The sequence below is a fragment of the Scheffersomyces spartinae genome (assembly GCF_019049425.1).
Source record: "Scheffersomyces spartinae strain ARV_011 chromosome Unknown scaffold_20, whole genome shotgun sequence".
In the NCBI taxonomy this organism is placed as follows: domain Eukaryota; kingdom Fungi; phylum Ascomycota; class Pichiomycetes; order Serinales; family Debaryomycetaceae; genus Lizanozyma; species Lizanozyma spartinae.
In genome coordinates this window covers 96,281-120,614 of record NW_025065067.1, presented here as the reverse complement: position 1 = coordinate 120,614, position 24,334 = coordinate 96,281, and the positions used below count along the sequence as shown (strand labels likewise).

The 24,334-nt window shown below is 39.5% G+C and overlaps 14 protein-coding genes across 14 annotated transcripts; 10 read left to right on the top strand and 4 right to left on the bottom strand.

The window, feature by feature from the left end:
* Nucleotides 1-69: 69 nt before the first annotated feature.
* Nucleotides 70-1,377, top strand: KQ657_002442 (uncharacterized protein; the record flags this gene model as incomplete). Its single annotated transcript, XM_043193207.1, has 1 exon — nucleotides 70-1,377. The coding sequence occupies one exon, from the start codon at nucleotides 70-72 to the stop codon at nucleotides 1,375-1,377; it is 1,308 nt and encodes a 435-aa protein (XP_043047633.1).
* A 344-nt stretch (nucleotides 1,378-1,721) lies between these two features.
* On the top strand, nucleotides 1,722-2,699 carry KQ657_002441 (uncharacterized protein; the record flags this gene model as incomplete). Its single annotated transcript, XM_043193206.1, has 1 exon — nucleotides 1,722-2,699. One exon carries the CDS (start codon nucleotides 1,722-1,724, stop codon nucleotides 2,697-2,699), a length of 978 nt encoding a protein of 325 aa, XP_043047632.1.
* A 385-nt stretch (nucleotides 2,700-3,084) lies between these two features.
* On the top strand, nucleotides 3,085-3,436 carry KQ657_002440 (uncharacterized protein; the record flags this gene model as incomplete). The annotated part of the gene is made up of 2 exons (XM_043193205.1): nucleotides 3,085-3,089; nucleotides 3,217-3,436. The coding sequence occupies 2 exons, from the start codon at nucleotides 3,085-3,087 to the stop codon at nucleotides 3,434-3,436; spliced, it is 225 nt and encodes a 74-aa protein (XP_043047631.1).
* A 110-nt stretch (nucleotides 3,437-3,546) lies between these two features.
* On the bottom strand, nucleotides 3,547-4,368 carry KQ657_002439 (uncharacterized protein; the record flags this gene model as incomplete). Its single annotated transcript, XM_043193204.1, has 1 exon — nucleotides 3,547-4,368. One exon carries the CDS (start codon nucleotides 4,366-4,368, stop codon nucleotides 3,547-3,549), a length of 822 nt encoding a protein of 273 aa, XP_043047630.1.
* A 225-nt stretch (nucleotides 4,369-4,593) lies between these two features.
* On the top strand, nucleotides 4,594-4,959 carry VMA7 (H(+)-transporting V1 sector ATPase subunit F; the record flags this gene model as incomplete). Its single annotated transcript, XM_043193203.1, has 1 exon — nucleotides 4,594-4,959. One exon carries the CDS (start codon nucleotides 4,594-4,596, stop codon nucleotides 4,957-4,959), a length of 366 nt encoding a protein of 121 aa, XP_043047629.1.
* A 61-nt stretch (nucleotides 4,960-5,020) lies between these two features.
* CHS5 (Chs5p) lies at nucleotides 5,021-6,652 on the bottom strand (the record flags this gene model as incomplete). Its single annotated transcript, XM_043193202.1, has 1 exon — nucleotides 5,021-6,652. One exon carries the CDS (start codon nucleotides 6,650-6,652, stop codon nucleotides 5,021-5,023), a length of 1,632 nt encoding a protein of 543 aa, XP_043047628.1.
* A 365-nt stretch (nucleotides 6,653-7,017) lies between these two features.
* Nucleotides 7,018-8,835, bottom strand: DEP1 (Rpd3L histone deacetylase complex subunit; the record flags this gene model as incomplete). The annotated part of the gene is made up of 1 exon (XM_043193201.1): nucleotides 7,018-8,835. The coding sequence occupies one exon, from the start codon at nucleotides 8,833-8,835 to the stop codon at nucleotides 7,018-7,020; it is 1,818 nt and encodes a 605-aa protein (XP_043047627.1).
* Nucleotides 8,836-9,423: 588 nt separating this feature from the next.
* On the top strand, nucleotides 9,424-10,755 carry NOP12 (uncharacterized protein; the record flags this gene model as incomplete). The annotated part of the gene is made up of 1 exon (XM_043193200.1): nucleotides 9,424-10,755. The coding sequence occupies one exon, from the start codon at nucleotides 9,424-9,426 to the stop codon at nucleotides 10,753-10,755; it is 1,332 nt and encodes a 443-aa protein (XP_043047626.1).
* A 376-nt stretch (nucleotides 10,756-11,131) lies between these two features.
* On the top strand, nucleotides 11,132-12,652 carry LAP3 (bleomycin hydrolase; the record flags this gene model as incomplete). The annotated part of the gene is made up of 1 exon (XM_043193199.1): nucleotides 11,132-12,652. The coding sequence occupies one exon, from the start codon at nucleotides 11,132-11,134 to the stop codon at nucleotides 12,650-12,652; it is 1,521 nt and encodes a 506-aa protein (XP_043047625.1).
* Nucleotides 12,653-12,790: 138 nt separating this feature from the next.
* KQ657_002433 (uncharacterized protein) lies at nucleotides 12,791-14,782 on the top strand (the record flags this gene model as incomplete). Its single annotated transcript, XM_043193198.1, has 1 exon — nucleotides 12,791-14,782. One exon carries the CDS (start codon nucleotides 12,791-12,793, stop codon nucleotides 14,780-14,782), a length of 1,992 nt encoding a protein of 663 aa, XP_043047624.1.
* Nucleotides 14,783-14,940: 158 nt separating this feature from the next.
* KQ657_002432 (Elf1p) lies at nucleotides 14,941-18,453 on the top strand (the record flags this gene model as incomplete). The annotated part of the gene is made up of 1 exon (XM_043193197.1): nucleotides 14,941-18,453. The coding sequence occupies one exon, from the start codon at nucleotides 14,941-14,943 to the stop codon at nucleotides 18,451-18,453; it is 3,513 nt and encodes a 1,170-aa protein (XP_043047623.1).
* A 258-nt stretch (nucleotides 18,454-18,711) lies between these two features.
* On the top strand, nucleotides 18,712-19,520 carry PRE8 (proteasome core particle subunit alpha 2; the record flags this gene model as incomplete). Its single annotated transcript, XM_043193196.1, has 2 exons — nucleotides 18,712-18,755; nucleotides 18,812-19,520. The coding sequence occupies 2 exons, from the start codon at nucleotides 18,712-18,714 to the stop codon at nucleotides 19,518-19,520; spliced, it is 753 nt and encodes a 250-aa protein (XP_043047622.1).
* Nucleotides 19,521-19,694: 174 nt separating this feature from the next.
* KQ657_002430 (uncharacterized protein) lies at nucleotides 19,695-22,370 on the top strand (the record flags this gene model as incomplete). Its single annotated transcript, XM_043193195.1, has 1 exon — nucleotides 19,695-22,370. One exon carries the CDS (start codon nucleotides 19,695-19,697, stop codon nucleotides 22,368-22,370), a length of 2,676 nt encoding a protein of 891 aa, XP_043047621.1.
* Nucleotides 22,371-22,380: 10 nt separating this feature from the next.
* Nucleotides 22,381-24,066, bottom strand: ALO1 (D-arabinono-1,4-lactone oxidase; the record flags this gene model as incomplete). Its single annotated transcript, XM_043193194.1, has 1 exon — nucleotides 22,381-24,066. One exon carries the CDS (start codon nucleotides 24,064-24,066, stop codon nucleotides 22,381-22,383), a length of 1,686 nt encoding a protein of 561 aa, XP_043047620.1.
* Nucleotides 24,067-24,334: the final 268 nt, after the last annotated feature.

Below are 24,334 nucleotides of genomic sequence, written 5' to 3'. Positions count from 1 at the left end.
TTTCGCAGCCATTTCTAAGCGCTCGATATTTTAAGTACTTTTATTATTATAAATAACATTATTACCATCATGGACGTGTTTAGATTCAAAGACATAGTTCTTGTGTTTATCTTATCCTTCATTTACACAGTACTTGAGCATGGTGTCATGGAATTAGTTGTAATGATAATGAACAATGTCCAATGGTTCACCATAACTTTGCCCTATGAGTTTCTATGGCAACGTTACTGCAATCCCTTCCCCTATCAAAGCATAGTTAGTCAGAGAGCTACGAACAAAGAAATCCTTTTAATTGAAATGTTGCGTAAGTATTTGGTGTCGTCTTCCGGTCTATTCTTTCTGAGCCAGGTGTTCCAATGGGTTAATTGGATCCGGAGATTACGATCCTTGGGTGAAGGCTTAGGGGACTTTAAGACCTACACAATCAACAGCAATGGAGTTCGGGGAAACTGGATCTACTCTAATAACCGAATCTCTGCTTCAAATCATGATATCATCATCTTCTTTATCCCTGGCGGGTTGAATGGTTATGGTAAGGGGAATGCGGAAATGTATACGGAATACCTTTCCATATTAAGTATCAACCTATTGGAACAAGGGTTTGGAAATCCTTTGATCTTTATCCCACAATCCACCGCTTCTCATCATTCAACTTATACAGAGATTATACCTTTTCTACTCAAAAGTTATCAATATGTGCTTAAACAAAGAGTGTCTCGCCATACTCAAATCGTTATTGCTGGTGATTCCACAGGAGGGACCCTTGCCTTAACCTTATTATTACAGATATCCCAACCTTCGCCGCTAATATCCAAGATCATTAAACACAACATGGACTCATTCCAATGGAAGAAACCTCAAGCCATCCTTTTGATATCACCGATATGTGATATCGAACGTACGACTTCCACCAGTAAAGGATGTGACTATATTACAGCAACTGTATTGTCCAAATGGAGAAACAATTATGTTCCAGATGCTATTTTCGACTCTGAATCAACAAGATCAAATGAACTGGTTTACTATAATCCTGGTATGAACAGAGATACACTTTCTTGGAAGAAAGCGAGGCCAGAAATCGGTATGTTTCTTAGCTTTGGATCTGAAGAGTTGGTGGCTTCCGATACTATCAAGTATGCGCTGTTTTTAAGTAGCAAATGTCATATCAAACTAAGGCAAGACAGGCAAGTAGCCCAAATCCACAATTGGGCCCTTGTTAACTTTTACACCGAAGATAGAGTTGATCATAGAGAAGTCAGTCTTCAGATTTATTCTGGGGCACTTTCCCGTATGTTGCTTTGGAGTAGTTCCAGTTATGTTAACCTGAGAAGCAAAGAACCTACCAATGTTATCAAGTTAGATGAAGATCATACATAGTGTATCATATAAATAGTAACAAGGGTACGCAGTAGGGTACGTGTGTAGTACAGTACAGTACGTACAGTGGCCTACAGTAATATAGTAGTGCTGCTAGTAGAGTACAGTACAGTATACCCGTCAGTGGACAGTAGTGAGTACTATAATAATAATTTGCAGTATAAAAGTAGCTTGTAGCAGAGTAGTCTATGCATAACTTATATGCACTTTTTTGGTACACAAAATGTGTTTCGGTTCCGATCTGAGGCCGAACAAAAGTTTTCGATTTCCGGGGTAGTCCCCAATACATTCAATTGATCCATGGTGATACATCATATGTTCATATAGTAGCAGTGCTTATGAGGATGACGGAACAGCTAGCCGAACATGAACAACTACCGGACATTTACCATGAACTCAAGGCATTCATCAAGAATGAGTCTACTGCATCGTTACTAGCTGGTGGGATTGCAGGAGCAGTTTCTAGAACTGTTGTATCACCATTTGAAAGAGCTAAAATCTTACTTCAACTACAAGGCCCTGGACAAGGTCACACGTATCAGGGGATGTTCCCCACGATTTTGAAAATGTATAGGGATGAAGGTTGGAGAGGGTTATTCCGAGGTAATACACTTAATTGTATACGGATATTCCCCTACAGTGCCGTTCAATTTGCAGTGTTTGAAAAATGTAAGGAGATTATGATTCAACGTCGTCCAAGAGATAATCATCATCAATTGTATTCCACCGAAAGATTAATAGCAGGCTCCTTGGGGGGGATTGTTTCTGTTGCAGTTACATATCCATTGGATTTGGTAAGAGCTAGAATCACTGTACAAACGGCATCACTATCAAAATTAGCAAGAGGGAAATTGATTGCTCCTCCAAAAGTTTGGGATACAGTTAAAGAAGTTTACCTTAACGAAGGAGGGTTTTTCGCGTTATATAAAGGGATTGTGCCGACCACTTTAGGAGTGGCTCCTTATGTGGCTATTAATTTTGCATTATACGAAAGACTACGAGAATACATGGAAGAATCTCCCAAAGATTTCCGAAACCCCATTTGGAAATTATCTGCTGGAGCATTTGCAAGTTTTGTGGGTGGAGTATTAATTTATCCATTGGACGTATTAAGAAAGCGATATCAAGTTGCCAGTATGGCTGGAGGAGAATTGGGATTTCAATATCGTTCGGTATCACATGCTTTAGTGTCAATTTTCACCCAAGAAGGGTTCTTTGGTGCTTATAAGGGTTTAACAGCCAATTTATATAAAATTGTTCCTTCTATGGCTGTGAGTTGGCTTTGTTATGATACCTTGAAGGATTGTATAGCCCAATGGTAGTAGTTAGAGAGTAGTAATTAATATATTCATAAAATCACTGCAGTTAGTGCTATCCATACCATGGCCATTGAGCTGAGCCGCATGTTGCATAAGCAGTTACGTAATCTCAGATACTGCATACCTGTGCATGTGCGTTGGACCAACCACAGTCATCGAAATTTGGTGGTAATTGGCTGCGACATTCCTATACCCCACCACTCAACAAACCACCAACACCTTCACTACATCCTGATTCCCTAAAAGTTCAGAAATATTTGTAGCTCAGTGCAAGTATGCCACATATGGTACGTGAACCCCAATTGTACAACCCAAAAGTAAGCGCTTTGTTCCTGTAATTGTCACCTTTCCTAAGACCGACGCAGAGACGACATTTTCCACCAAAAAAATGTCGTACTATAAGAATGATACGATTAACGTACGTAAATTTTTTATAACATAAAAGCTCAGTCTTGTTGACCCAGGTAATACACCCCCTAGTCATTTACATTTATTCGTCAGCAAACATGCACGCCTCAAGAATCTTATTACAAGCCGCCAAGAAGAAGAGCGGAACTAATGTTCCTGTTGAAATGTACCCTTTGTTCTTATGTGTTGGTGTTGCTTGTGGGTCATTAGCTTTCTTCACATACAGACACTTTGCTTTTGATGAGCAATTGAGATTGTGGAAGAACCCCAACTTGTCCAGTTTGGATGACGTCTTGAACAAGGCTGTTACCGAAGAAAAGAAGGAGGATTAAGTTGATGGTTACTGGTTAAGTACACTTCATATATTTTCATTAAAATTAGTACATTATTATTAAAAGAATGTAGTAGTATATACAAGTGTCTATGTACAGCAGATGTACATTTATTCCTCGTTGTCTTTTATGTTGGTGTAATAGTTTGTTACTTCAGGTATCTCATCTAACATGGCAATGGCTTTGGATAACCCCTTCTCATGATCTTCAGGGAACTCAACTTCATTCTCCAGTTCAGCTAGAAACGAGGTTTTGGAGTCCTTCAATTGGTAACCCATCTTAGACAATTCTTGTGAGACTTTAAACAAATCTTGAGGATCAGTGATCATTCTATAGATGGTTTCTCCACGATACTCTTCGTCAACATCATTATATCTATCAACATCTTCAGCTCCAACTTCAATGGCTACATCTAGAAGCTCGTCCACTCCTTCCGTTGACGACTTGGGAGCAAAAAGCACTTCACCCTTTCGACTAAATAAATATAAGCAGGGACTCAAACCGGAATTGAATTTGGTCATCGCATGTTTGACCAATCCAATGGTTCTAGACTTATTATCGGTCTCAGCTTCAATTATAAATGCAACTCCCCCTGGTCCAATGAATTCGTATGTCACTTGAGATAAAACAGAGCCGTCTCCTGAGGACTCACCGCTGCCTCTCTTGATGGCATTATCAATAACTTTTTTGGTGATGCTCATCTTCTTGGCCTTATCAACCAACGTTTGTAATTGAGCATTGCCCTCAACTCCGTATTGTCTGACACTTGATTGGATTCTGGTAGCAATCATCGATGCTTGTTTGGCTCTAAGCTTATCATTTTTGGCTTTATCGTGTCTTATATTGGCCCATTTAGAGTGTCCTGCTTGAAGGAATGAGCTGGTTGAAAAAGAACGTAAGGGGTTACCCTTTCTAATAATACCCGTCAACATCAGTTACAATAGCACACAATGAGTTGATTCGTCACTATATGCTATGCAGAATATACATATATATGTATATATGTATATATGTATTTGTTGGTTATAAACTCTCTGTCTCTCTCTATACTTTATCCCGCGCACGACCTTTGTCGAACCTCTAAAATTTGTATACCAGAGATAACCAAGTAGTCAACGTTGTCTTATCATTGTTTAGTCCAATTGACAGTTTCAAGGATGTCGGAATCAATGAACAAACGCAAGTTGCTTGCGGTAATCGCCGAAGAAGACTCCGTAACGGGGTTACTATTGGCCGGTGTCGGGCAGGTGTCCAACGAACCGGGAAAAGAAACAAACTTCTTAACAGTAGTACCAGGAAAGACTACAGTAGATCAAATTGATGAAGCTTTTGAAGCGTTCACAGCAAGAGACGATATTGGGATATTGCTTATCAATCAGCATTTGGCCGATTTGATTAGATACAAAGTTGATAGTTATACTAAGGCTTTCCCAGCCATATTGGAAATACCTTCAAAGGATCATCCATATGATCCAGAAAAGGACTCAATCTTAAAGAAGGTTAGAAGATTGTTTGGAGAGTAGCTTTTATTTATGGTTTTCAGTTCTACTATTCTTTTTAATACACATTATTAACGTTATGTATTTATCGTCTTCCCTTCTTCTTCTTATTACTTTTCTTCTTGTTAGCTGAACTCTTAGTGGTTTGGGGAGTCGGTTCTTTTTCGTCAGTTTCTTCTTCTTCGTTTTCTTCTTCGTCTTCTTCGTCTTCGTCTTGGTCTTCATGCTCAGGTTCAAGAGCTTGTTCAGGATCTTGTGACTCGGTCTTAGTACTGACTTCTCCTAAATCTTCACTTTCAATGGGCTCTGTTTTGACTTCTTCTGGGTCTTTGCTTTCAATAGGATCTGTTGCTTCTACTTTGACTTCTCCTAAATCTCCTTCGCTTTCAATACGGTCCGTCGGTTCTGTTTTGACTTCTTCTGTCTGATCTCCCGCAGGTAATACTTTGGTTTCTGACTGGCCAAGGTCTTGTTGAACCGGTTCAGTGAGATCTTGCTCAATATTGGTTTTGGTTGGTTCATCATTTAACGGTACATCTTCGAATTCATCTTCAATTGGAGCTTCAACAGGAATTGGTTCCGCGGATTTTGGTTCACAGAGCTCTTTGACTGGCTCTGGTTCAGTAGCAGCTTCTTTGACTGATTCTTCAGCTGTAGGCTCTGCGACTGGCTCTGCGACTGGCTCTGCGACTGGCTCTGCGACTGGCTCTGTGGCTGGCTCTGTGGCTGGCTCTGCGACTGGCTCTGTGGCTGGCTCTGCGACTGGCTCTGCGACTGGCTCTTTGATCGACTCTGTAGCTGGCTCTTTAACTTCTTTATCTTCATTCTCTGTACTTCCTGGAACTTCAACAGGTGCAGCCAAAGGTTCATTTACGTTTTTATGAGCAGTTGAAACACCCCAATAATTCGAAGCTAATATATCAGGCAAAACACAATCCTTAACATAAAAGTCTCTAACTCCCACAATTCTTCGTTCTCTTTCACATGCCTTCAACCACTCTGGTCTAATAATTGGAATATTCATTTCTCCAGCTTTAATATATTCAGAATTATTCTTATTCTCTCTGGTACAAATAAAATGGGTAGTATCAACCTTAATTTTATTCTCAATTGGATAATGAGCCCCCATAGCCTTCAATGTTTTGTTGATATCATCCACTGTGAATGGATCATTGGCACTTAAATCTCCTAAACATACATTTATACCCGATAAATCCGTCATTTTATGAGTAGTCACTTCTAATATATCTGACTGATAAACCCCAGCCGTGGTATCAAGACGTAATTGGAATGTGAAAGTTTTATCTATGGGTAAACCTGATAGCTTGGTTGTCTTATTAGAAAGCGGTTGAGGGATAGAACCAAGTTTTGCACCATCTTTAAACAATACCAAGTTCTTCAAATTGGCTGATCCAAGTTGTAAATCATCCCATTCTAATACACATGAAGTTTGAGTGACGTTACGGACTTTAAGTACCGGTGATTGAGGTAAGTTCTTCCCGAAAGTATTAAGAATCTCATCTTGAACCTTCTGAAACGCAATGGCTTCAGTTTCTTCGGTTTTCTTATCTTGTTCACATTTGATCTTAATGATACTCCCAGCCGTTACTCCGTTGGGTAAAAGAATGGTGGGGAACTCAATGAGATGGTGATCCTTGGTAAGCAAAAGCGCAAGCGATGCATCCAACTTACCAACCGTCAACGACACTTCAACCATAATTCTGGGTGTAGCTGTGCAATTGTTTGGAAAGAGAAGTGTTGATAGTGTTAGGCTTTGTTGTTCAGTTCGCGGTTTATTAGTGCGATTCTTAGGGCTGTACAGCAGGACCACTTAAGGACAGGACTAATGGCATTACTACAGTTACTGTTTCTTCTTCTTCTACTACTACTACTACTAGTGCTACTGCTGCTGCTGCTACAGACGGTATTAGCAGCAGTCACAGCAGTACTAGGTCTAGTACTAGTACTACTCTTCGCTTGCGTGGTATGAAGATTATACACTGCAGCGTGCTCAGATATACTCACATACTACAATATACGCGTAACTCAATCTTGATTAATACAAATACAATACAATTCCAGTTATATACTGATCCCCATAGCAATTAAGTCTTCATTGATCTCTTCCTCACTTGCTCGCTTCAAAAGAAGTTCATCATCCAATACCGTTGTTTCATCGTTCAACGATGTCCCAACTGCAACAGGCATCCCGTAGAATTGCTTCAACCCATTAATAATACCCAATTGTTGATTCACATCGTTTCTTTGCTTAACAAGTTCCACTAATGTATTCTGTTTGATGACCTTCTTCGTCAAAGGTACCGCATTGGGTTCTAGTCCAACGGCTAGTCTTTCTTCATTGACAAACATAGGAGTTAATTCTCCAGTGGTCTCATCAGGAATGGCATGTTTGGGGACAATGGGAATGGCAGAATAAGTGAAATCAGGTACTAATTGATCATATTGATTTCTTTCCTTATTGATCTTATACCATAGTGAAGTGGTATCAGTTATTAATTCATTTCGAGAATCCATAAGTTGTCTCAAAAAGTTTTGATGAACTCCAGTCCTAGTGGCTATGGTTTCCTTATCTATGCATCTCAAACTGTATGTCAAATTGGCATTGGCAAGTTTAAGTGAATCTTGATAAAACTCATTCACCTTATAATATATCTTTGACAATTCAGGATGTGATCCTTCCAAACATAATTGTAGTTCATGTTCTAACAAGGTCAATTTATCTTGGAAAAGCTTATCACGAAGTTCAGCAAATGATTGCTCTATTTCAAAGAGCTCCTTGATTGCAAGTCTTCGTTGTTCATTAATGTCAATCTCATCATTATCATGGTCTGCTTCTGCTTCTGCTTTTGCTTCATCTTGTTCATATTTTAATTGAGATTCTTCTTCATCCTCTTCCTCTTCCTTACTCTCAGATGCTTGTTCTATCGTCACCTCAGGTACTGGTAATTCCAGTTCGGTATCTACTGGAGTGACACTCTTGGCTTCGGTGGATCCTTCCTTCTTCTCAACTTGATTCTGAGGATCATTCTCTTGCACTTCAGTTTCCTCGTGACTGCTTTCATTGTCAGCTTCGGGTGAAGCATCTAATTTGTCAATTGCATTTCCGTTGCTAATAGAACCATTATTACCTTCTTCGGTTGTGTCCTCATCAGCTTTTATCACATCGACGTCTTCTTTGACATCAGCCAAAGTAGAATCACTCGGACTATGAGTTTGACTCTCAACTTTGGTTCTCTTAGAATCATTTCCCATTTCAGAATCTTCCAATGATCTTTTTGATGACGGTGGATTAATGTCACTAACGTTCCCACTCTTATCTTCAATACTTGGGCCATTCTCATCTGAAATAATATCCTGCTGATGATCTTCTTCTTTGGTGGTGCCTTCAACCACAACCTTACCCTCACTCTCTACCATTTCTGACACTGCTGTAGCTGTATCATCATCCTCATCTGGTAACGATTTTGATGCTATGGTCTTATCAATGTTACCATCATCGGAATCAGAATCAACCTCCTTGAGTCGTGCCAACTCTGTAAGCTTGGATAATGCATTGAGATCCAGAGTGCCTACACCTTCAGTGCTGGTATTCCCATCATCATCTAGAAAATCCATTTTATCAGTTTCAGCTTCAGAATCCTCCTCCCCCAAGTCACTAAGTTCAGAGCTTGAATAGCTAGCCTTGTGCGCAGTAGAATCAGACGATGATGATGATGATACACTGGAAGCCGCGGTAAGGGGACCACCCGCCGGTTTCAGTAGATCTAATTTCTCTGAGCTTAAGTCAAACGCTGGTGGTGAAGTAGTGATATCGGTTAATGGAGAATCTTTGGTTGCAAAACCTGTATCTTCTTTGCTCTCTGTTGTCTGGGTCTCCATTGGTGGTGTGATGGCTTTGTCACAATCCTATAGTCGTCAAACTAAGTACACAGTTGGTAGCTGCTATAGTTGTAAGTAGCGACAAAAGAAAGACAGGACTGTTATAACACCTTGTTGTAGTAAACAATTCACTATATATATATGTCTCAATTGCTATGAATATATGAGTAAATGATAAAGCACTGTTGATCGTTGGTCAGAAATAGTTGGTGGTATTCCTACTGTAACAAGAACTCAGTCTGACTCGGTCTTGACTCGGTTCGTAGTAATGACAAGCTGTCAGTTCGTAGTTCCGGGCACTCCTTTGGAACACCTTCCACTTGATAAATAAGTGTTTCAAACAAACGAACGTTGATAAAGAGACTTATTAATTTTGATGGTCAATTTCAACTGGAATCACCGTTGAGAGTAAACTTCATGGTACTTGACACAAAGAAAGGGTCGGCCCCAAAACAGAATATGGGACTGCTGTATGCAGGCAACGGAACGGAACTATTTTGTGAGTGTAAGCTCATCTCATCAAGAAGAGTGCTGAGTTAGATTGGTGTTCTTACTACAAAGGAGAGACATTAATATTTATATATAACAATGTCGTTCTTTAGTGGCCTTTTTGGTAGTGGTACTGGTCAACAGGAGAAATCTGTGGGTGACTTGTTTGGTAAGACCAATGCTGTGTCCAAGGATCAGTTGAAGGCACAACGTACAATGGTGGAGGGTGTCGAGAGGGAAGCAACGGAAGATGTAGTCATGTATGAAGGTGATGAAAATACTAGTGAAGATGAAGAAGAAGTCAGTGAAGACGATAGTATTGATGACGATGATAAACCAAAAGGTAAAGCTTTGAAAAAGAAATCTGATGACTTAGAAGGTGAATACTTTACTAAACTCTTACAAGAAGATGAAAAGGAATCTGAACAAAAAAATGAAGGTTCTGGATCTGGATCTGAATCTGAGTCTGAGTCTGAGTCTGAGTCTGAAGCTAAAGCTAAAGCCGTTAAAGGAAGCAAAGCCAAGGTTGTGGATTTGAAGGAGGATGAATTAAGTAAAGCCAACAAAACTGTTTTCGTTGGAAACCTTTCTAACTCTGTCATTAGCTCCAAATCCACATACAAACAATTTAAGGCATTATTTTCAAATTATGGGAAAGTTAGTAGTATCAGATTTAGATCAATTGCCTTTGATGAAGCATTACCTCGGAAAGTTGCATTTGTTCAAAAGAAGTTCCATAAGCTGAGGGAAACCATCAATGCTTATGTTGTTTTTGAGCAAGAAGATTCTGCTCGTAAGAGTGTAATCGGTTTGAATGGTACTGTGTTTAATGATCATCATCTTCGTGTTGATAGCGTAGGACACCCTGCTGCCAAAGATAATAAACGTACTATTTTCGTGGGTAATTTGGATTTCGAGGAACAAGAGGAAACTTTATGGAGATATTTCAATGATAAATGTGATAATGATGTTGAATCTGTGAGAATAGTTAGAGATTCTGCTACTAATTTGGGTAAAGGGTTTGCATTGGTTCAATTCAAAGATACTCTCTCTGTTACCAAAGCCATATTACTCAATAATAAATCTATTTCCAATGAAAAGAAGAGAAAGTTGCGTATTTCAAGAGCAAAAGCTCATACGAAACCTTCTATTCTTTCTCCAAATCATATTGATAATAAGAAAAAGAAATATGCTGCTGATAAGGGAAGAAAATTGAATGATAAACAAAAGTCTAAACTTGGTAAAGCCATTGCTGTGTTAGGTAAGGCAGACCGTGCTTCTGCCGGTAAGACCAAATTGGTATTAGAAGGTGAAAGAGCAGTTAAAGGTAGTTCAGTTGCTGGTATCAAGGGGAAGAAGGGTAAAGTGAAGAAGCCAAGAATTAGAGATCGTTCCACCAAGTTCAGATTGGCTAGAGATTCCAAGAAATGAAGTTGTAGGGTTAAATTCGTCGTGTGCGTCTAAATATAGTAATTCGTGTCATTTAATTATGTAATCAAAATCATAACTACTAATTGATTCTGAAGGGTCACAACAAAAAGGTGGAGTAGCCAGTGACTCTTGTACTATTCAATTTCAATTGTATTTACAAAGGCTTCCTTATATAGTGGTTTCCTATTTAGTTCTTTTTGGAGCCACTTAATTGTGGGCACCGCCACAATAATGCGATAAGAATAACCTCTAGTGTTTTGTGGAGGTCCTTATCACCCACACTACCCTAAAGGGGTAGTGGTATAAGAACGGGACCTTATCCATAAAATAACGTAGTAAAATAAAGTTATACTATATATACTTTTCTATATTAATGATGGGAAGTAATACCTCTAAAACCCAGAGTCAACATGATGACAATGACACTCCATACTACAACGAGAAGAATGGATTGTTGTCTGAAGAAGAAGATGCTACCACTAGTAGGCTTCGGGGTTTGAATTTATCAGAGTACTCAACTGAAAAAGGAAAAGAAGGGGGGGCCATATCTGTGACCACATTGGATTCTTGGGAAGCTGAATTACTTGCTGATCCCAAGAATAAGTTAGCTCAAAATGCCTTTGGTAATGGGTCGGTGTTACTGGCTATCACCGACTCGTCCAATGAAGTCAAGTTGAGACAACAATACTTTTTTAATGTTGAAGTTCAAACCATTGGATCACCTTCGTTTTTGAATAACCAGAAGAGTTCAGGTAGATGCTGGATCTTTGCCACTTCTAATGTGATGAGAGCCCATGTGATCAAGAAGTATAATTTAAAGGATGATGAGTTCCAGTTGAGTCAAGCATATCTTTTCTTTTATGACAAGTTGGAGAAATCCAACTTCTTTTTGGATAATATCATTGACACTGTTGACGAAGACTTGGACTCTCGTTTGGTAAGGTACTTATTCCAAGGGCCTCAGAATGATGGAGGTCAATGGGATATGATTGTTAATTTGGTTAATAAGTATGGGGTTGTACCTAACGAGTTCTTCCCTGATAATGCCCAAGCCACTGCCACGTCGACTTTAAACTATGTGGTAACGGAAAAGTTACGTGAATTTGGTTTGATCTTACGTGACTTGGCTAAGAAGGGGCATTCCAAGTCGAAGTTGATTGAAGTTAAAGCTTCAATGGTTAAAGAAATTTATAAAGTCATTGCTTTACTGTTGGGAACTCCTCCTAAGCCTACGGATAAGCTTGTATGGGAATTCAAAGATAAAGATGGCACTTATAAATATTTTGAAACCACACCATTGGATTTCTATAAGACCCATGTTGAATATGATGCCTCCGTCCGATTCTCCTTGATTCATGATCCTAGAAACGATTTTGGGAAATTGTACACTGTTGATAGACTCAACAATATTTCTGAAGGTAAGCCCATTGAATATGTCAATGTTGACATTAAAACGATAAAGAACATTGCCATTAAGATGTTGAAGGATAACGAGCCTATTTTCTTTGGATCAGATGTTGGCAAGTTCAATCAACGTGAAACTGGTGTTTTAGATGTTAAAGCCTTTGACTACAACTTGGGCTTTGGTACAAACTTGAACATCGACAAGCTGGAACGGTTGAAGACTGGTTCATCGCAAATGACCCATGCCATGGTTATCACTGGTGTTCACATTGATCCTCTCACCAATGAACCCGTTAGATGGAAGATTGAGAACAGTTGGGGTGATCAAGTGGGTAAAAAGGGTTACTATATGATGACAGATGAATGGATGAATGAATACGTGTTCCAGATTGTCACTGCTAAGAAGTATGTTCCCAAAGACATTTATAATGTTTGGAAGGCTAAACAATTCAATGTTTTGCCTTATGATGATCCTATGGGTGCATTAGCGTAAACATATAGTAAGCTTTACATACATAGATGTTGTATACTTTATATGGTCGTGTCGTGGCCAATCGAGCTGCCGTCAAATCAAAGTGGTATCTTACACTACACGTAAACAGAAGCACACTGATATCTGCTGTGTTTAGTAATGGCCAACAACTCTGTTCTTCCACATCTGCAGTCTTCACAGCGGTACATGCAGAAACTGGGCCACGTCAAACTGGCAGTTGGACAACTGCTGCTGCTGCTGCTGCAACAACTGCAGCAACAAGGTGGAAATGGTAATGGCAATAGCAAACCTGTTTATACTCTTCCAGGAGTAATAAGTTACTTGACTTCGGAGTTTACGAATTTGGAGAGGTTCAAGATCATGACCAACTTGGAGAAGTCGGAGATGAAACACCGGATATTGGAGCTTCAAGGTGAGGTCAATGCCCTAACATATGTTAACAAGAGGCAACAGAATAGAATCAAGGATCTTGAAAAGGAAAACGGTAGGTTACGAGCTACAGCAGCAGCTGTAACGGCAGTGGCAAGTGATGATGTAATTGGTGATGTACCGGGTGAAGGTGATGATGGAATAAATAGGGATTTTGGTGATGATTGTAGTGGTGTTCCCGATATTGTTAAATCTGATGTGGAAATGTTCAAGCTGGAAATAGATGGGTTACCTGAAATAGACTTACAGGATATTAAGAATCTGAGAGATGCCTTGGCTAAATCCATGAAGGAAATACTAGATTTATTGAAGGCTCCAACTGCTCGTAGTGCAGTATCTGAAGCCTTAGGGAACCCTGATTCGTTCATTGATAACTACGATGTGTTAGCCGAGGCTCCTGAACCAACATCGTCGAATCATCCTCATCCTCATCCTCATCCTCATCCTCATCATCATCATCATCATCAAACAGGACAACAACAAACGTCTCATGAATCAGGGATAGATTCATTTGTTTTCAATTCTGTTGAATCCAGTGGTCCTGATTTGGGTTCAGCACCCTCCAAATATGAAAGTGATACTGAAACAGTTGTTTTGGATGGTTTTAATGATTCTGATAATACGAAAACAGGTTCGTCTTCATACGAATTGGAAGTACCTTCAAAATTGGACTCGATGACAATTTCACCTCCATCTCCAGCTCGGATCAATGAAATGGCATTTATAGATTATTCCAACGATAACAAATATTCCAATACTCGAAAGTTTTTCCATGGAGCTTATGTGTTGATTCTTGCTTATAAAGATACCCAAGCCAAAGTTAGTATATGGTCACCAACCAAATTATCATCGTATGAAATTGAGCTTGAGAGTCCCCATGAGATAATAGAAGCCTATTGTTTGAATCCTGAAGATTCTAATGCCAAACTTATCGTCATTTATTCGACATTTGGGGTTGGTTTGAGTTTATGCAGCGATGAAGAAGACAATGAAAAGTATAAGTTTGAATTGGATTCTGTGGGTACAAGTTGTGATCTTTACATGGTTGGAAACTCTGACCAATTGGAGTTTTATTTACTATTGAGTGGTGACAATCGAATCAAGACGTATAGAGTGAAACAACAACCAGGGTTGAATGAGAAGCTTATTGTTAGTGATATTAGAGATATTAGTTGCGAAGAACTTGGGATTGGACTTATTCAGGAGACGCACTGGTTGCGTGGACAAGATCAGTATCAAGACCAAGACCAAGACCAAGCCCAAGATGCTTACTCTAAGATCATTGTTACTGGAGATTCATTCATTGCTAAAGTCGATATGATTACCCATGAAGTTCAGACCTTAAAGTTTGATGATATCAAGATCAGTGCGTTTGTCAATGAACATCAAGTGATTGTTACCAAAGAGGAAACCACGTTGGTTGACTTGAGCAAATTCCAAGTGAGTGCAAAACTACAAGGATTAGGAGATGTACTTGGAGTGACCGTCTTGGAATCCAGTGGCCATGTATATTTGGTCCGGCTTTCCAATGAAGGAGTGCTTAGTATATTTGATGAGAAATTGCAAGATGCACAAGAGATTCCTGTTCACCGAGATTCCAAAAGCATTGGGTCGATTAAGGGGTTGATAGTTCTTGATTCACCTCAGAAGAATACTCTTTATGTGTATGACTTGCCCACGTTACGGTTCATGTATAGTTGATATCTCGTAAGTAGCACGTACGAGAACGACTTAACGTATATACGTAGTATAACGTACCACGTAGGCTAACTGTATACAGATTTTATTTATCTTATCGCAGTCTGAAAATTTTTAGACACGAGGTCATCGCCTACCATCTTCTTCTAACAGTACGCATCATGTCGGGTAATTCGTTTGACGACTTCGTCAGACAGCAGCAGCAGCGGTCCAAGGGATACGCTTATCGTGGGAACACCCGGAATCAAAGTTTCCAGAACCCTCAAGGTCAAGCTGCTCATAGTTATAACTATAGCAACCAAGTGTTTGTGCCTGAAGGACAACACCACGATAGAGGCAACTACTACAATAATAATAATATCCTATATGATGGCTCATACGATTCTACACCCACTACGTCGATGCCCACCAGTAGATCTACTACGCCCAATCCCAATGCTTCGACCACGTCGTTGAACACGGCGTTGGGTAAACTCAATCTCTCCCAAACCCCTATTCAAGAAGAGCTTGCGGCCATTGAAAAGGCCACCAAGATCGCCGACGTCAAGAGTGAAGTCGCCCTGATCCTCCAAAAGGCTTTGGAGGTGGGTGATGGCGATTTACTGTGTATCTCCGAATGGAAGTTGTTGGAAGTGCTCAAGACCTTTTGTAAGCCAAAGAACAGTGCTTTGGTTAGAGAAGCTGCTTTGATCTTGGTGCAACAGTTGGCAGTTACCTTTGGAGGCCAGACTCCAAAGGAAGCGTATTTGCTTCAATTCTTGCCCGTCGCCTTGGACATGTTTGCTGATAAAGATAAGAATGTGGTTAAGGCAGCCAAAGCTGCTGTTGATTCCCTTTATGGAGTCTTCCCCATAGAAGCATTGGGATCCATAGTATTGGATTCTATCTTGGTGTATTTGAAATCTTCGGCCAAATGGAACTCGAAATTGGCGGGGTTATCCATTATCGATAAAATAACTGATGAAGTACCATCAGACATCTTGGAAATGAGATTCATTAATGGGATCCCGGTGTTAACCGATATGGCAACTGACTTCAAGCCAGAATTGGCTAAACACGGGTTGAAATCTTTAAAGAAGTTCATGAAGGTTTTGGATAACTTGGATTTGGTCAATAAATTTGACTTGATTGCTGATACTTTGGCTGATCCAACAAGAGTACCAGAATGTATTAAGAACTTGTCTTCTGTAACATTTGTTGCTGAAGTCACAGAACCTGCGTTGTCGATCTTGGTACCAATTTTAGATAAATCTTTGAAAATGTCATCTTCCTCCAATGAACAATTGAGACAAACGGTTTCTGTTACCGAGAACTTGACCCGGTTGGTTAATAATAAGAGAGAAATCGACTCTTATATTCCAATTTTGTTGCCTGGTGTTGAGAAAGTGGTCAACAATGCTTCTTTACCTGAAGTCAGAGAATTGGCTTCTAAGGCTTATGCAGTATTGAAAGATGCCGAAGCAGAACATGCAGATGGGAAGTTCCACGGTAGAATCACTTTGGAGCAAGCTAAAGCATTCTATACTCAAAACATTGAAGATGAACATGTTAAAGTGGTTGATAGTCTTCAATTACAAGATGAAGTCATTGGCAATTATTTGTATGTTATCTTACAAATTGATGCCAATGTAAATGATTGGAAACGTCTTAGGGAATACTTGCATATGGCCATCACTTTTGAGGTTGAAACCACTAAGGAATCTTATATCAATACTGTTATCAGTAATTTAAGATCTTTATTCACTCCTGATGCTGCGCAAGCTTCTGATGAAGATGAAGGCATCAAAATTGTGGATGCTGACTTCTCGTTGGCTTATGGTACCAGAATGTTATTGAACAAGACTAACTTGAGATTAATTAAAGGTCACAGATATGGGTTATGTGGTCGTAATGGTGCTGGAAAATCCACTTTGATGAGAGCCATTGCTAACGGTCAATTGGAAGGTTTCCCATCACCTGAAGAAGTGAAAACCTGTTTTGTTGAACATAAGTTACAAGGTTCAGAAGGTGACATGGATTTGGTATCTTTCATTGCTTCTGATGAAGCCTTAGAAGGTATTTCCAAGGAAAAGATTGCTGAAGCCTTGAAGGAAGTTGGATTCCCAGACGAAAGATTGGTTCAAAACGTTGGTTCATTATCTGGTGGATGGAAAATGAAATTAGAATTGGCTCGTGCCATGTTAATGAAAGCTGATGTCTTGTTGTTGGATGAACCTACTAATCATTTGGATGTTGGTAATGTTAAATGGTTGGAAGATTACTTGGTTGAACACACTGATATCACTTCGTTGATTGTTTCCCATGATTCTGGATTTTTAGATGCTGTTTGTACCGACATTATTCATTATGAAAATAAGAAATTGGCTTATTATAAGGGAAATTTATCTGAATTCGTTAAGATCAAACCAGAGGGTAAATCTTATTATACCTTATCTGATTCTGTTGTTCAAATGCATTTTCCTCGTGCTGGTATGTTATCTGGAGTTAAGTCTAACACTAGAGCCGTTGCACGGATGTCAAATGTCACATTCACTTATCCTGGAAGTGATAAACCTTCATTAAAGGAAGTTTCTTGTTCATTATCATTATCCTCCAGAGTTGCCATTTTGGGACCTAATGGTGCAGGTAAGTCCACTTTAATTAAGTTATTAACTGGAGAATTGGTACCGGATTCTGGTTCTGTTGAAAAGCATCCTAACTTAAGAGTTGGGTATATTGCTCAACATGCTTTACAACATGTGGAACAACATAAGGAAAAGACAGCCAACCAATATTTGCAATGGAGATATAGATTTGGTGATGATCGTGAGGTGTTAATGAAAGAATCAAGAAAGATTCTGGATGAAGAAAAGGAACAAATGGAAAAGGAAATCGATATTGGAGATGGTAGAGGGAAAAGAGCCATTGAAGCCATTGTTGGTAGACAAAAGTTAAAGAAATCATTCCAATATGAAATCAAATGGAAATTTTGGATTCCTAAATATAATTCATGGGTCCCCAAGGAAGTGTTGATGGAACATGGATTCGATAAATTGGTTCAAAAGTTTGATGATCATGAAGCTTCCAGAGAAGGGTTAGGATATCGAGAATTGATTCCATCTGTTATTAGAAAGCATTTTGAAGATGTTGGATTAGATGGAGAAATAGCTGACCATACCCCTATGGGATCATTATCCGGAGGACAATTAGTTAAGGTTGTCATTGCTGGAGCCATGTGGAATAATCCTCATTTGTTGGTCCTTGATGAACCTACCAATTATTTGGATCGTGATTCCTTAGGAGGCTTAGCCATGGCCATTAGAGAATGGAATGGAGGGGTGGTGATGATTTCCCATAACAACGAATTTGTTGGTGCCTTATGTCCTGAGCAATGGCATGTTGAAAATGGTGCTGTGATTCAAAAGGGTGTGGTTGGTGTTGATAGTAGTAGATTTGAAGATAATGGAGGTGAAGCATCAAAGGAGGCATCTCCAGCTCCAACTGCTGCTACTTCTAAACGTGCGGATGATAACGATTCACCTGCTAACATTAAGGTTAGAATCAGAAAGAAGAAGATGACTAGAAATGAAAAGAAGGCTCAAGCTGAAAGAAGAAGATTAAGATATTTGGATTGGTTATCATCTCCAAAGGGAACACCTAAACCAGTTGATACTGATGACGAAGAAGAAGATTAGATTATAGAAGATACAGAATAATTCATACTGCAACATATTATAAACTGTACTATGTAATATGTACGATATCACTGTAGCATAATACTAGAGTATGTAGTAAGTAGTATCTGGTGTACCCCTGTGTGGCTACCAGTGGCTTCTTATATAGTGAGAATATTGTCGTGTCTCTACCGGTATTTTCGTTGAGGGCAAAAGTTATGTTCAAAGTATACCACCACAAGTTAACACCACTATCACCAATCAGTCGATTCTTAAACAATGGCAGACAGATACTCGTTTTCATTAACCACATTCTCTCCAAGGTATGTGATCATCAATTAGTGTGGGGTTGTTTGTTCCAGTACTAACAATAATCTAGTGGTAAATTGGTCCAGATAGAATATGCTTTGAATGCAGTGAGGCAAGGAGTGACAACCATTGGGATCAAATCCGCCAATGGAATTGTTCTTGCTACTGAAAAGAAGGTGAATTCTCCACTTTTGGTGAACGATACAAATTCCAAAGTCGAATTGATTACTCCAGATATTGGGATGTCCTATGCTGGGATGGGACCTGACTTTAGAGTATTGGTTGATAGAGCTAGAAAGTTATCTCATACAAATTATAAAAGAATTTATAATGAATATCCTCCAGTTAAAATATTGGTTCAAGAAATAGCTAAAACCATGCAAGAAGCTACTCAATCTGGTGGGGTAAGACCTTATGGAGTGTCATTATTAGTTGGAGGATATGATCAACATTCTCAACAATTTCAATTATATCAAGTTGATCCTTCTGGTAGTTATTTCCCTTGGAAGGCTACTGCCATTGGTAAGACCTCCAATTCTGCCAAAACGTTTTTGGAAAAGAGATGGAATGACAATTTGGAATTAGAAGATGCAATTCATGTTGCTTTATTGGCTTTGAAGGAATCAGTAGATGGTGAATTAAATGGTGAAAATTTGGATATTGCAATCATTAGTGATCCTCAACAAGATTTATTAGGTTTCACGGGTACAGATATTGAAGGTCCTCGTTTCAGAAAGTTATCAGCTGATGAAATTAATGATCGATTAGAATCTTTATAGTTTGATATACAAGATAAGTAAAACAATTGTAGTCTTTATATAGTCGTGTATGTGTTTTGTGGTAGCGCTCAGTGTGTGCGCTACCGTTTATGTGCCTAGTGAAAAAGTATAGCGATGAGCATCTCATTACACAAGTAACCCTAGACACTATTATCTAACATTACACTAGGTAAAATGGCTCGTAAGGACAAGCTGAAGTCGTCTACGAGACGGCGCAGTGCTAAGAAAGCATTGGATGCTTTTCAAATCGCCGAACGAGCCGAAAATGGTCGTTCGGACGGTGAAGACAGTGAAGGAGAACTCAATGTCTATGACGGGATAATGGATGCTCGTAGACTTCTTAATAAAGGAAAAAGTGAACCTGATGATTTTGAAGAAGGTCAAGGGTTGGAAGACGAGGAAATTGACTCAGACGAAGCCTTTGGATCAGATGATGATTTTGATGTGTTGAATAGTAAGTTTTCGCAGACTATTAGAGACCGAGCCAAACGTCAGAAACAAAGAGCAAAGAGAAGAGCAAAGGGTGAAGATGTCAGTGAACTGGAAGCCAGTGGAGATGAAGGCTATGCCAGTGTTGATGAGAGCAAGTTTGTGTCTTTATCTGAGGCATGGGCTATGGATGATGTTGATCTTGCTAAGCTGAAGAAAGCCAATGGAGAAGTTGTTTTAGATGATGAGTGGGAAAGTGAAAGTGAACAAGACGGTGATAGTGATGAAGAAGATGGTGATGAAGAGGACGAAGAGGACGACAATGACGATGATTCTGATGTATTTGAAGGGTTAAGTGATGGAGATGAAGAGGTTGATTTATTAAGCACCATTTCACACTTAAAGTCCCAACTTAAAGATCCAAAGAAGGAAAGAAAGAAGTTGGTTACCGAAAGAATAGAAGAAAATGAGTTCAGTGTTCCAACCGGTGGAGCCAAGTTGTCATTGAATAGTATGTTATCGGCTGTTGATTCCTCTGTGGCTCAAGATGCTATACTTATAGATGAGCATGATGACGAAGACGGAGGAGATAAGTCCAAGGCTTTGGCCGTTCCTTTACCCAAGAGAATTCAGCAAAGACATGATCGTAAGGCAGCTTATGAGATCACCAAAGAAGAGATCACCAAATGGGAAGATACCATTCAAGCCAACAGACAAGCCGAGGTGTTGAAGTTCCCACTTAATCCTACTGTCCGTCATAACGATACTGCTACCACCTTCAGATCACAAGCCACACCCACCACGGAGTTGGAGAAGAAGGTCCATAGTGTTTTGGAGCAATCAGCGTTGGTCGACGAACGGAAGGAGGCTACGTTTGAGGAGTTGGCTGTAGCCAAGATGTCAGCTGAAGAGATCAAGAAGAGAACCAATGAGTTGAGGTTGATGAGAGAGTTGATGTTCAGAGACGAAGCTCGGGCGAGACGAATCAAGAAGATCAAGTCGAAGCAATACCGTAAGATCAAGAAGAAGGAACGGTTAAGAAACCAAGAGTTGGTTGAAGGGTCTGACATTGAGAGTGACGTTGAAGATCACGACATGAAGAGAGCACAAGAGAGAATGACGTTGAAGCATAAGACCCAATCGAAGTGGGCGCAGTCGATGATCAAAAGTGGACTTTCCAAGGATGCCGATAACCGGTCTGAGTTGGAGGAGATGTTAAGGCAAGGTGAAAGGTTGAGAGCAAAGCAATTGGGGTATGAAGATGGTGATCAAAGTGATGATGTCGTTCTGGACGTAGAAAGGGAATACAACAACGACGAAAATGATGAGGAATTCAAGAGCAAGTTGGGCAAGGGAGTGTTGGCTATGGATTTTATGAGAAATGCTCAAGAACAACAGAAGCAAGAGAACTTGAGAGAATTGGAATTGCTTAGAAAGTTGGAGAATGGTGGAGACATGGAAGAGTTTGAAGGGTCTGTGAACTCTGTGTCCATGACCAAAAATCAAGGTAGACGAGTTTATACTCCCAGTGCTTCGTCTCAGAAACAAGCAATGGAAGATCTCAACAGTCAGACAAGAGCTTCTGTTGAAGAAGACGAAGCAAAGAGTTTGGAGAATAAATTGAAGGTAAAGGAGAAGACTAAATTTGTTATCAACAAGGAGGCTACGGTTTCTGAAGTGACTCCGGAAAATCTGACTTGTGCAGATCTGACTCCGTCAGGTGTGAACCCCTGGTTGAAGGACAGTGCGGATGTTCCGAGTCAAAAGTCAAACAAGATCACTACTGTGGACAAGACGTCATCCAAGTTGGCCAAAGCAGCCGCTAAGATCTCCAAGAAACGGAAACTGAGCCATGAAGACGACGCTGATGCTGTGGTTGATATGAACCAGACATTAAGGGTTGTTGATATTCATGGTCCAGATTCAGACAGTGAAGCTGAGGGAGACGGTGATGTTCGGGTGTTCAAGCAACAAGACTTAATCAAACAAGCGTTTGCAGGAGACGATGTTGTCAATGAGTTTGAACGAGAAAAGCAACAAGTGATTGAAGACGAAGACGACAAGGAAGAAGACTTGACCCTTCCCGGATGGGGGGATTGGGCTGGAGGACTGAATAAAAACAAAAAGAATAAAAGGAGAAAGATCATCAAAAAGATTGATGGAGTTGTTCAGAAAGATAAGAGAAAGGATAAAAACTTGAAGAATGTGATTATTAATGAAAAGGTTAATAAGAAGAACTTAAAGTATCAATCATCTGCTGTTCCCTTCCCTTATGAATCAAGAGAGCAATATGAACGAGCACTTCGAATGCCTGTGGGACAAGAATGGACATCAAGAGAAACTCATCAGAAATTGACCATGCCTAGAGTTATTACTAAGCAAGGTACAGTCATTGATCCTTTAAAGGCACCATTTAAATAGCATCATAGGATTAGTCAGTATTGATGAGTATTCCATTTCTCTTTAACCAATTCTTACCACTTAAGAAGACTCCATGAGGATCCATTTCATTTCTAACTTTATTGTATTGAATCAAGTTATCACCAAACCATTTCTTCATTACAGGGTCAAATCCAATCATAGCGTAGAATGGTTTCCCGCCATATTTCACTTGATAATTCAAATCATCATTGTCGATTTTAGATCCTTCTAATCCAATAAAGTTTTTGGCCCAATGAGGTTTACCTCCAACATCACCAAGAATGTTTTCAAATGTTTGAAACCATTGACAAGCATTAACGTTGGTTCCAAACGGTCTGTACATGGTAGCATTGATAAATAGAGTCAATTGATCATTTGTAACGTTTTTTAACTCTGGTTCATGAATCAAATTATCTGGAGAATTATCAAGATAAGGACGGAAGTTATTCCCCGGAATAGGACCAGAACTAAGTCTATCTCTTTTAGCTAACCAGGATTCAGAAGGATATAATGAAGGTTCTTTAGTAGCATCATCAACAAATGCAACATTTGAGTTTGTAGTATTTGAACATCTAACTTCAATGGGGGCATGGACATAGTAATCACCGGAATCTCTTGCACGTTCTATTTCAGCCTTTAACTTCAATAAAACAGCTTGGCCTTCATTTAAGGGAGCAGACCATTCATCAACAAATTGACTGAATAAGCAATCCATATTTAAGGCATCAACTGAATGTTGAACGGCAATATCACCGTTACCAAACGTTTCCACATTACCGTATTGTTGATTAAACACAAACGACTCAATATAAGGAGTCAAACTGGGAATCAAATGAACAGAACACCAAAGTAAAGACTCATAAAACAATCTTCCTAAAGTTGTACCGTACCATGAAGGTCTAGGATCAGATAATTGATCATCAGATTTAGAAGCTCTCCAACAAATACACTTGGAAGTATAAGGAAACCACCAGATTCTTATGTATTCGGAGTCCAACCAAATCAGATCCCAATTGTCCAATAACGTTTGGAAATTGATGATTTCCTGTTTGGATTTCAAAGTATATTGAGGACATGTTCTTATGGTCACATGAGTGATGATCCCAATTTTACCCAACGAAAGTAAAGCAGCTCTAAATAATTCCGGTTTCTCAATGGATGAGCAAGTGATCAATTCTCCGGCAGAATTCACAATATCAATCAGTACAATTTGTTGAGAGACCAACCCATGATATTGAGATGAACCATGAGTTCCGGTTGAAATCAATCCGGCAATTGATTGATCACTAATTGAACCTAAATTCTGAATAGCCAACTTGTTTGCCTTCAAATACTCATTCAATTCATAAATCCGAATCCCGGCTTCAACGGTTAAATCAACAAACTTCACCTCTTTCTCCAATGGATTGGTGGTAGATGGTCCATGATGTTCATCTACTTTAAGAACCCGGTTGAACTTGTCCAAGTTACAAAGCCACTCGTTGGTCATGGTCAAATCAGAAGGCGAATGGCCAGATCCAACAGTCATGATAGTCTTGTGGTTTATCCGGGCTTGGTTAACCAATTCTTTAATCTCTTCTACATTAGTGGGCTGAAAATACGCTTCGGGCTTACAGTAGAAAGTCCCGGCCCATGTTCTATGGAAGGACTTCAACGCAGCAAACAGTCGCAACAGTTCCGGAATAATAGATGACATCTGTTGACCAGAAAAGAAAGAAACATGTACCTTGTAATCTTGGATGGTTCCATAATTGTTTTCGTAATTATTTCATTATACTATTTACGTGCTTTGTGTCGCTTAGAAAATCCGATGCCATCCATATTAATCCGAAGTGGGGACTAAGTCCTAAACAATCGTTTCACTTAAATTATCCAATCAACGCATGGTGTGGCTCTTTCACAATGTAACCAGACGGAATTGTTTCAATTGTTTCAGTAGTGCCTGAATAAGAAAAGGTAACTAA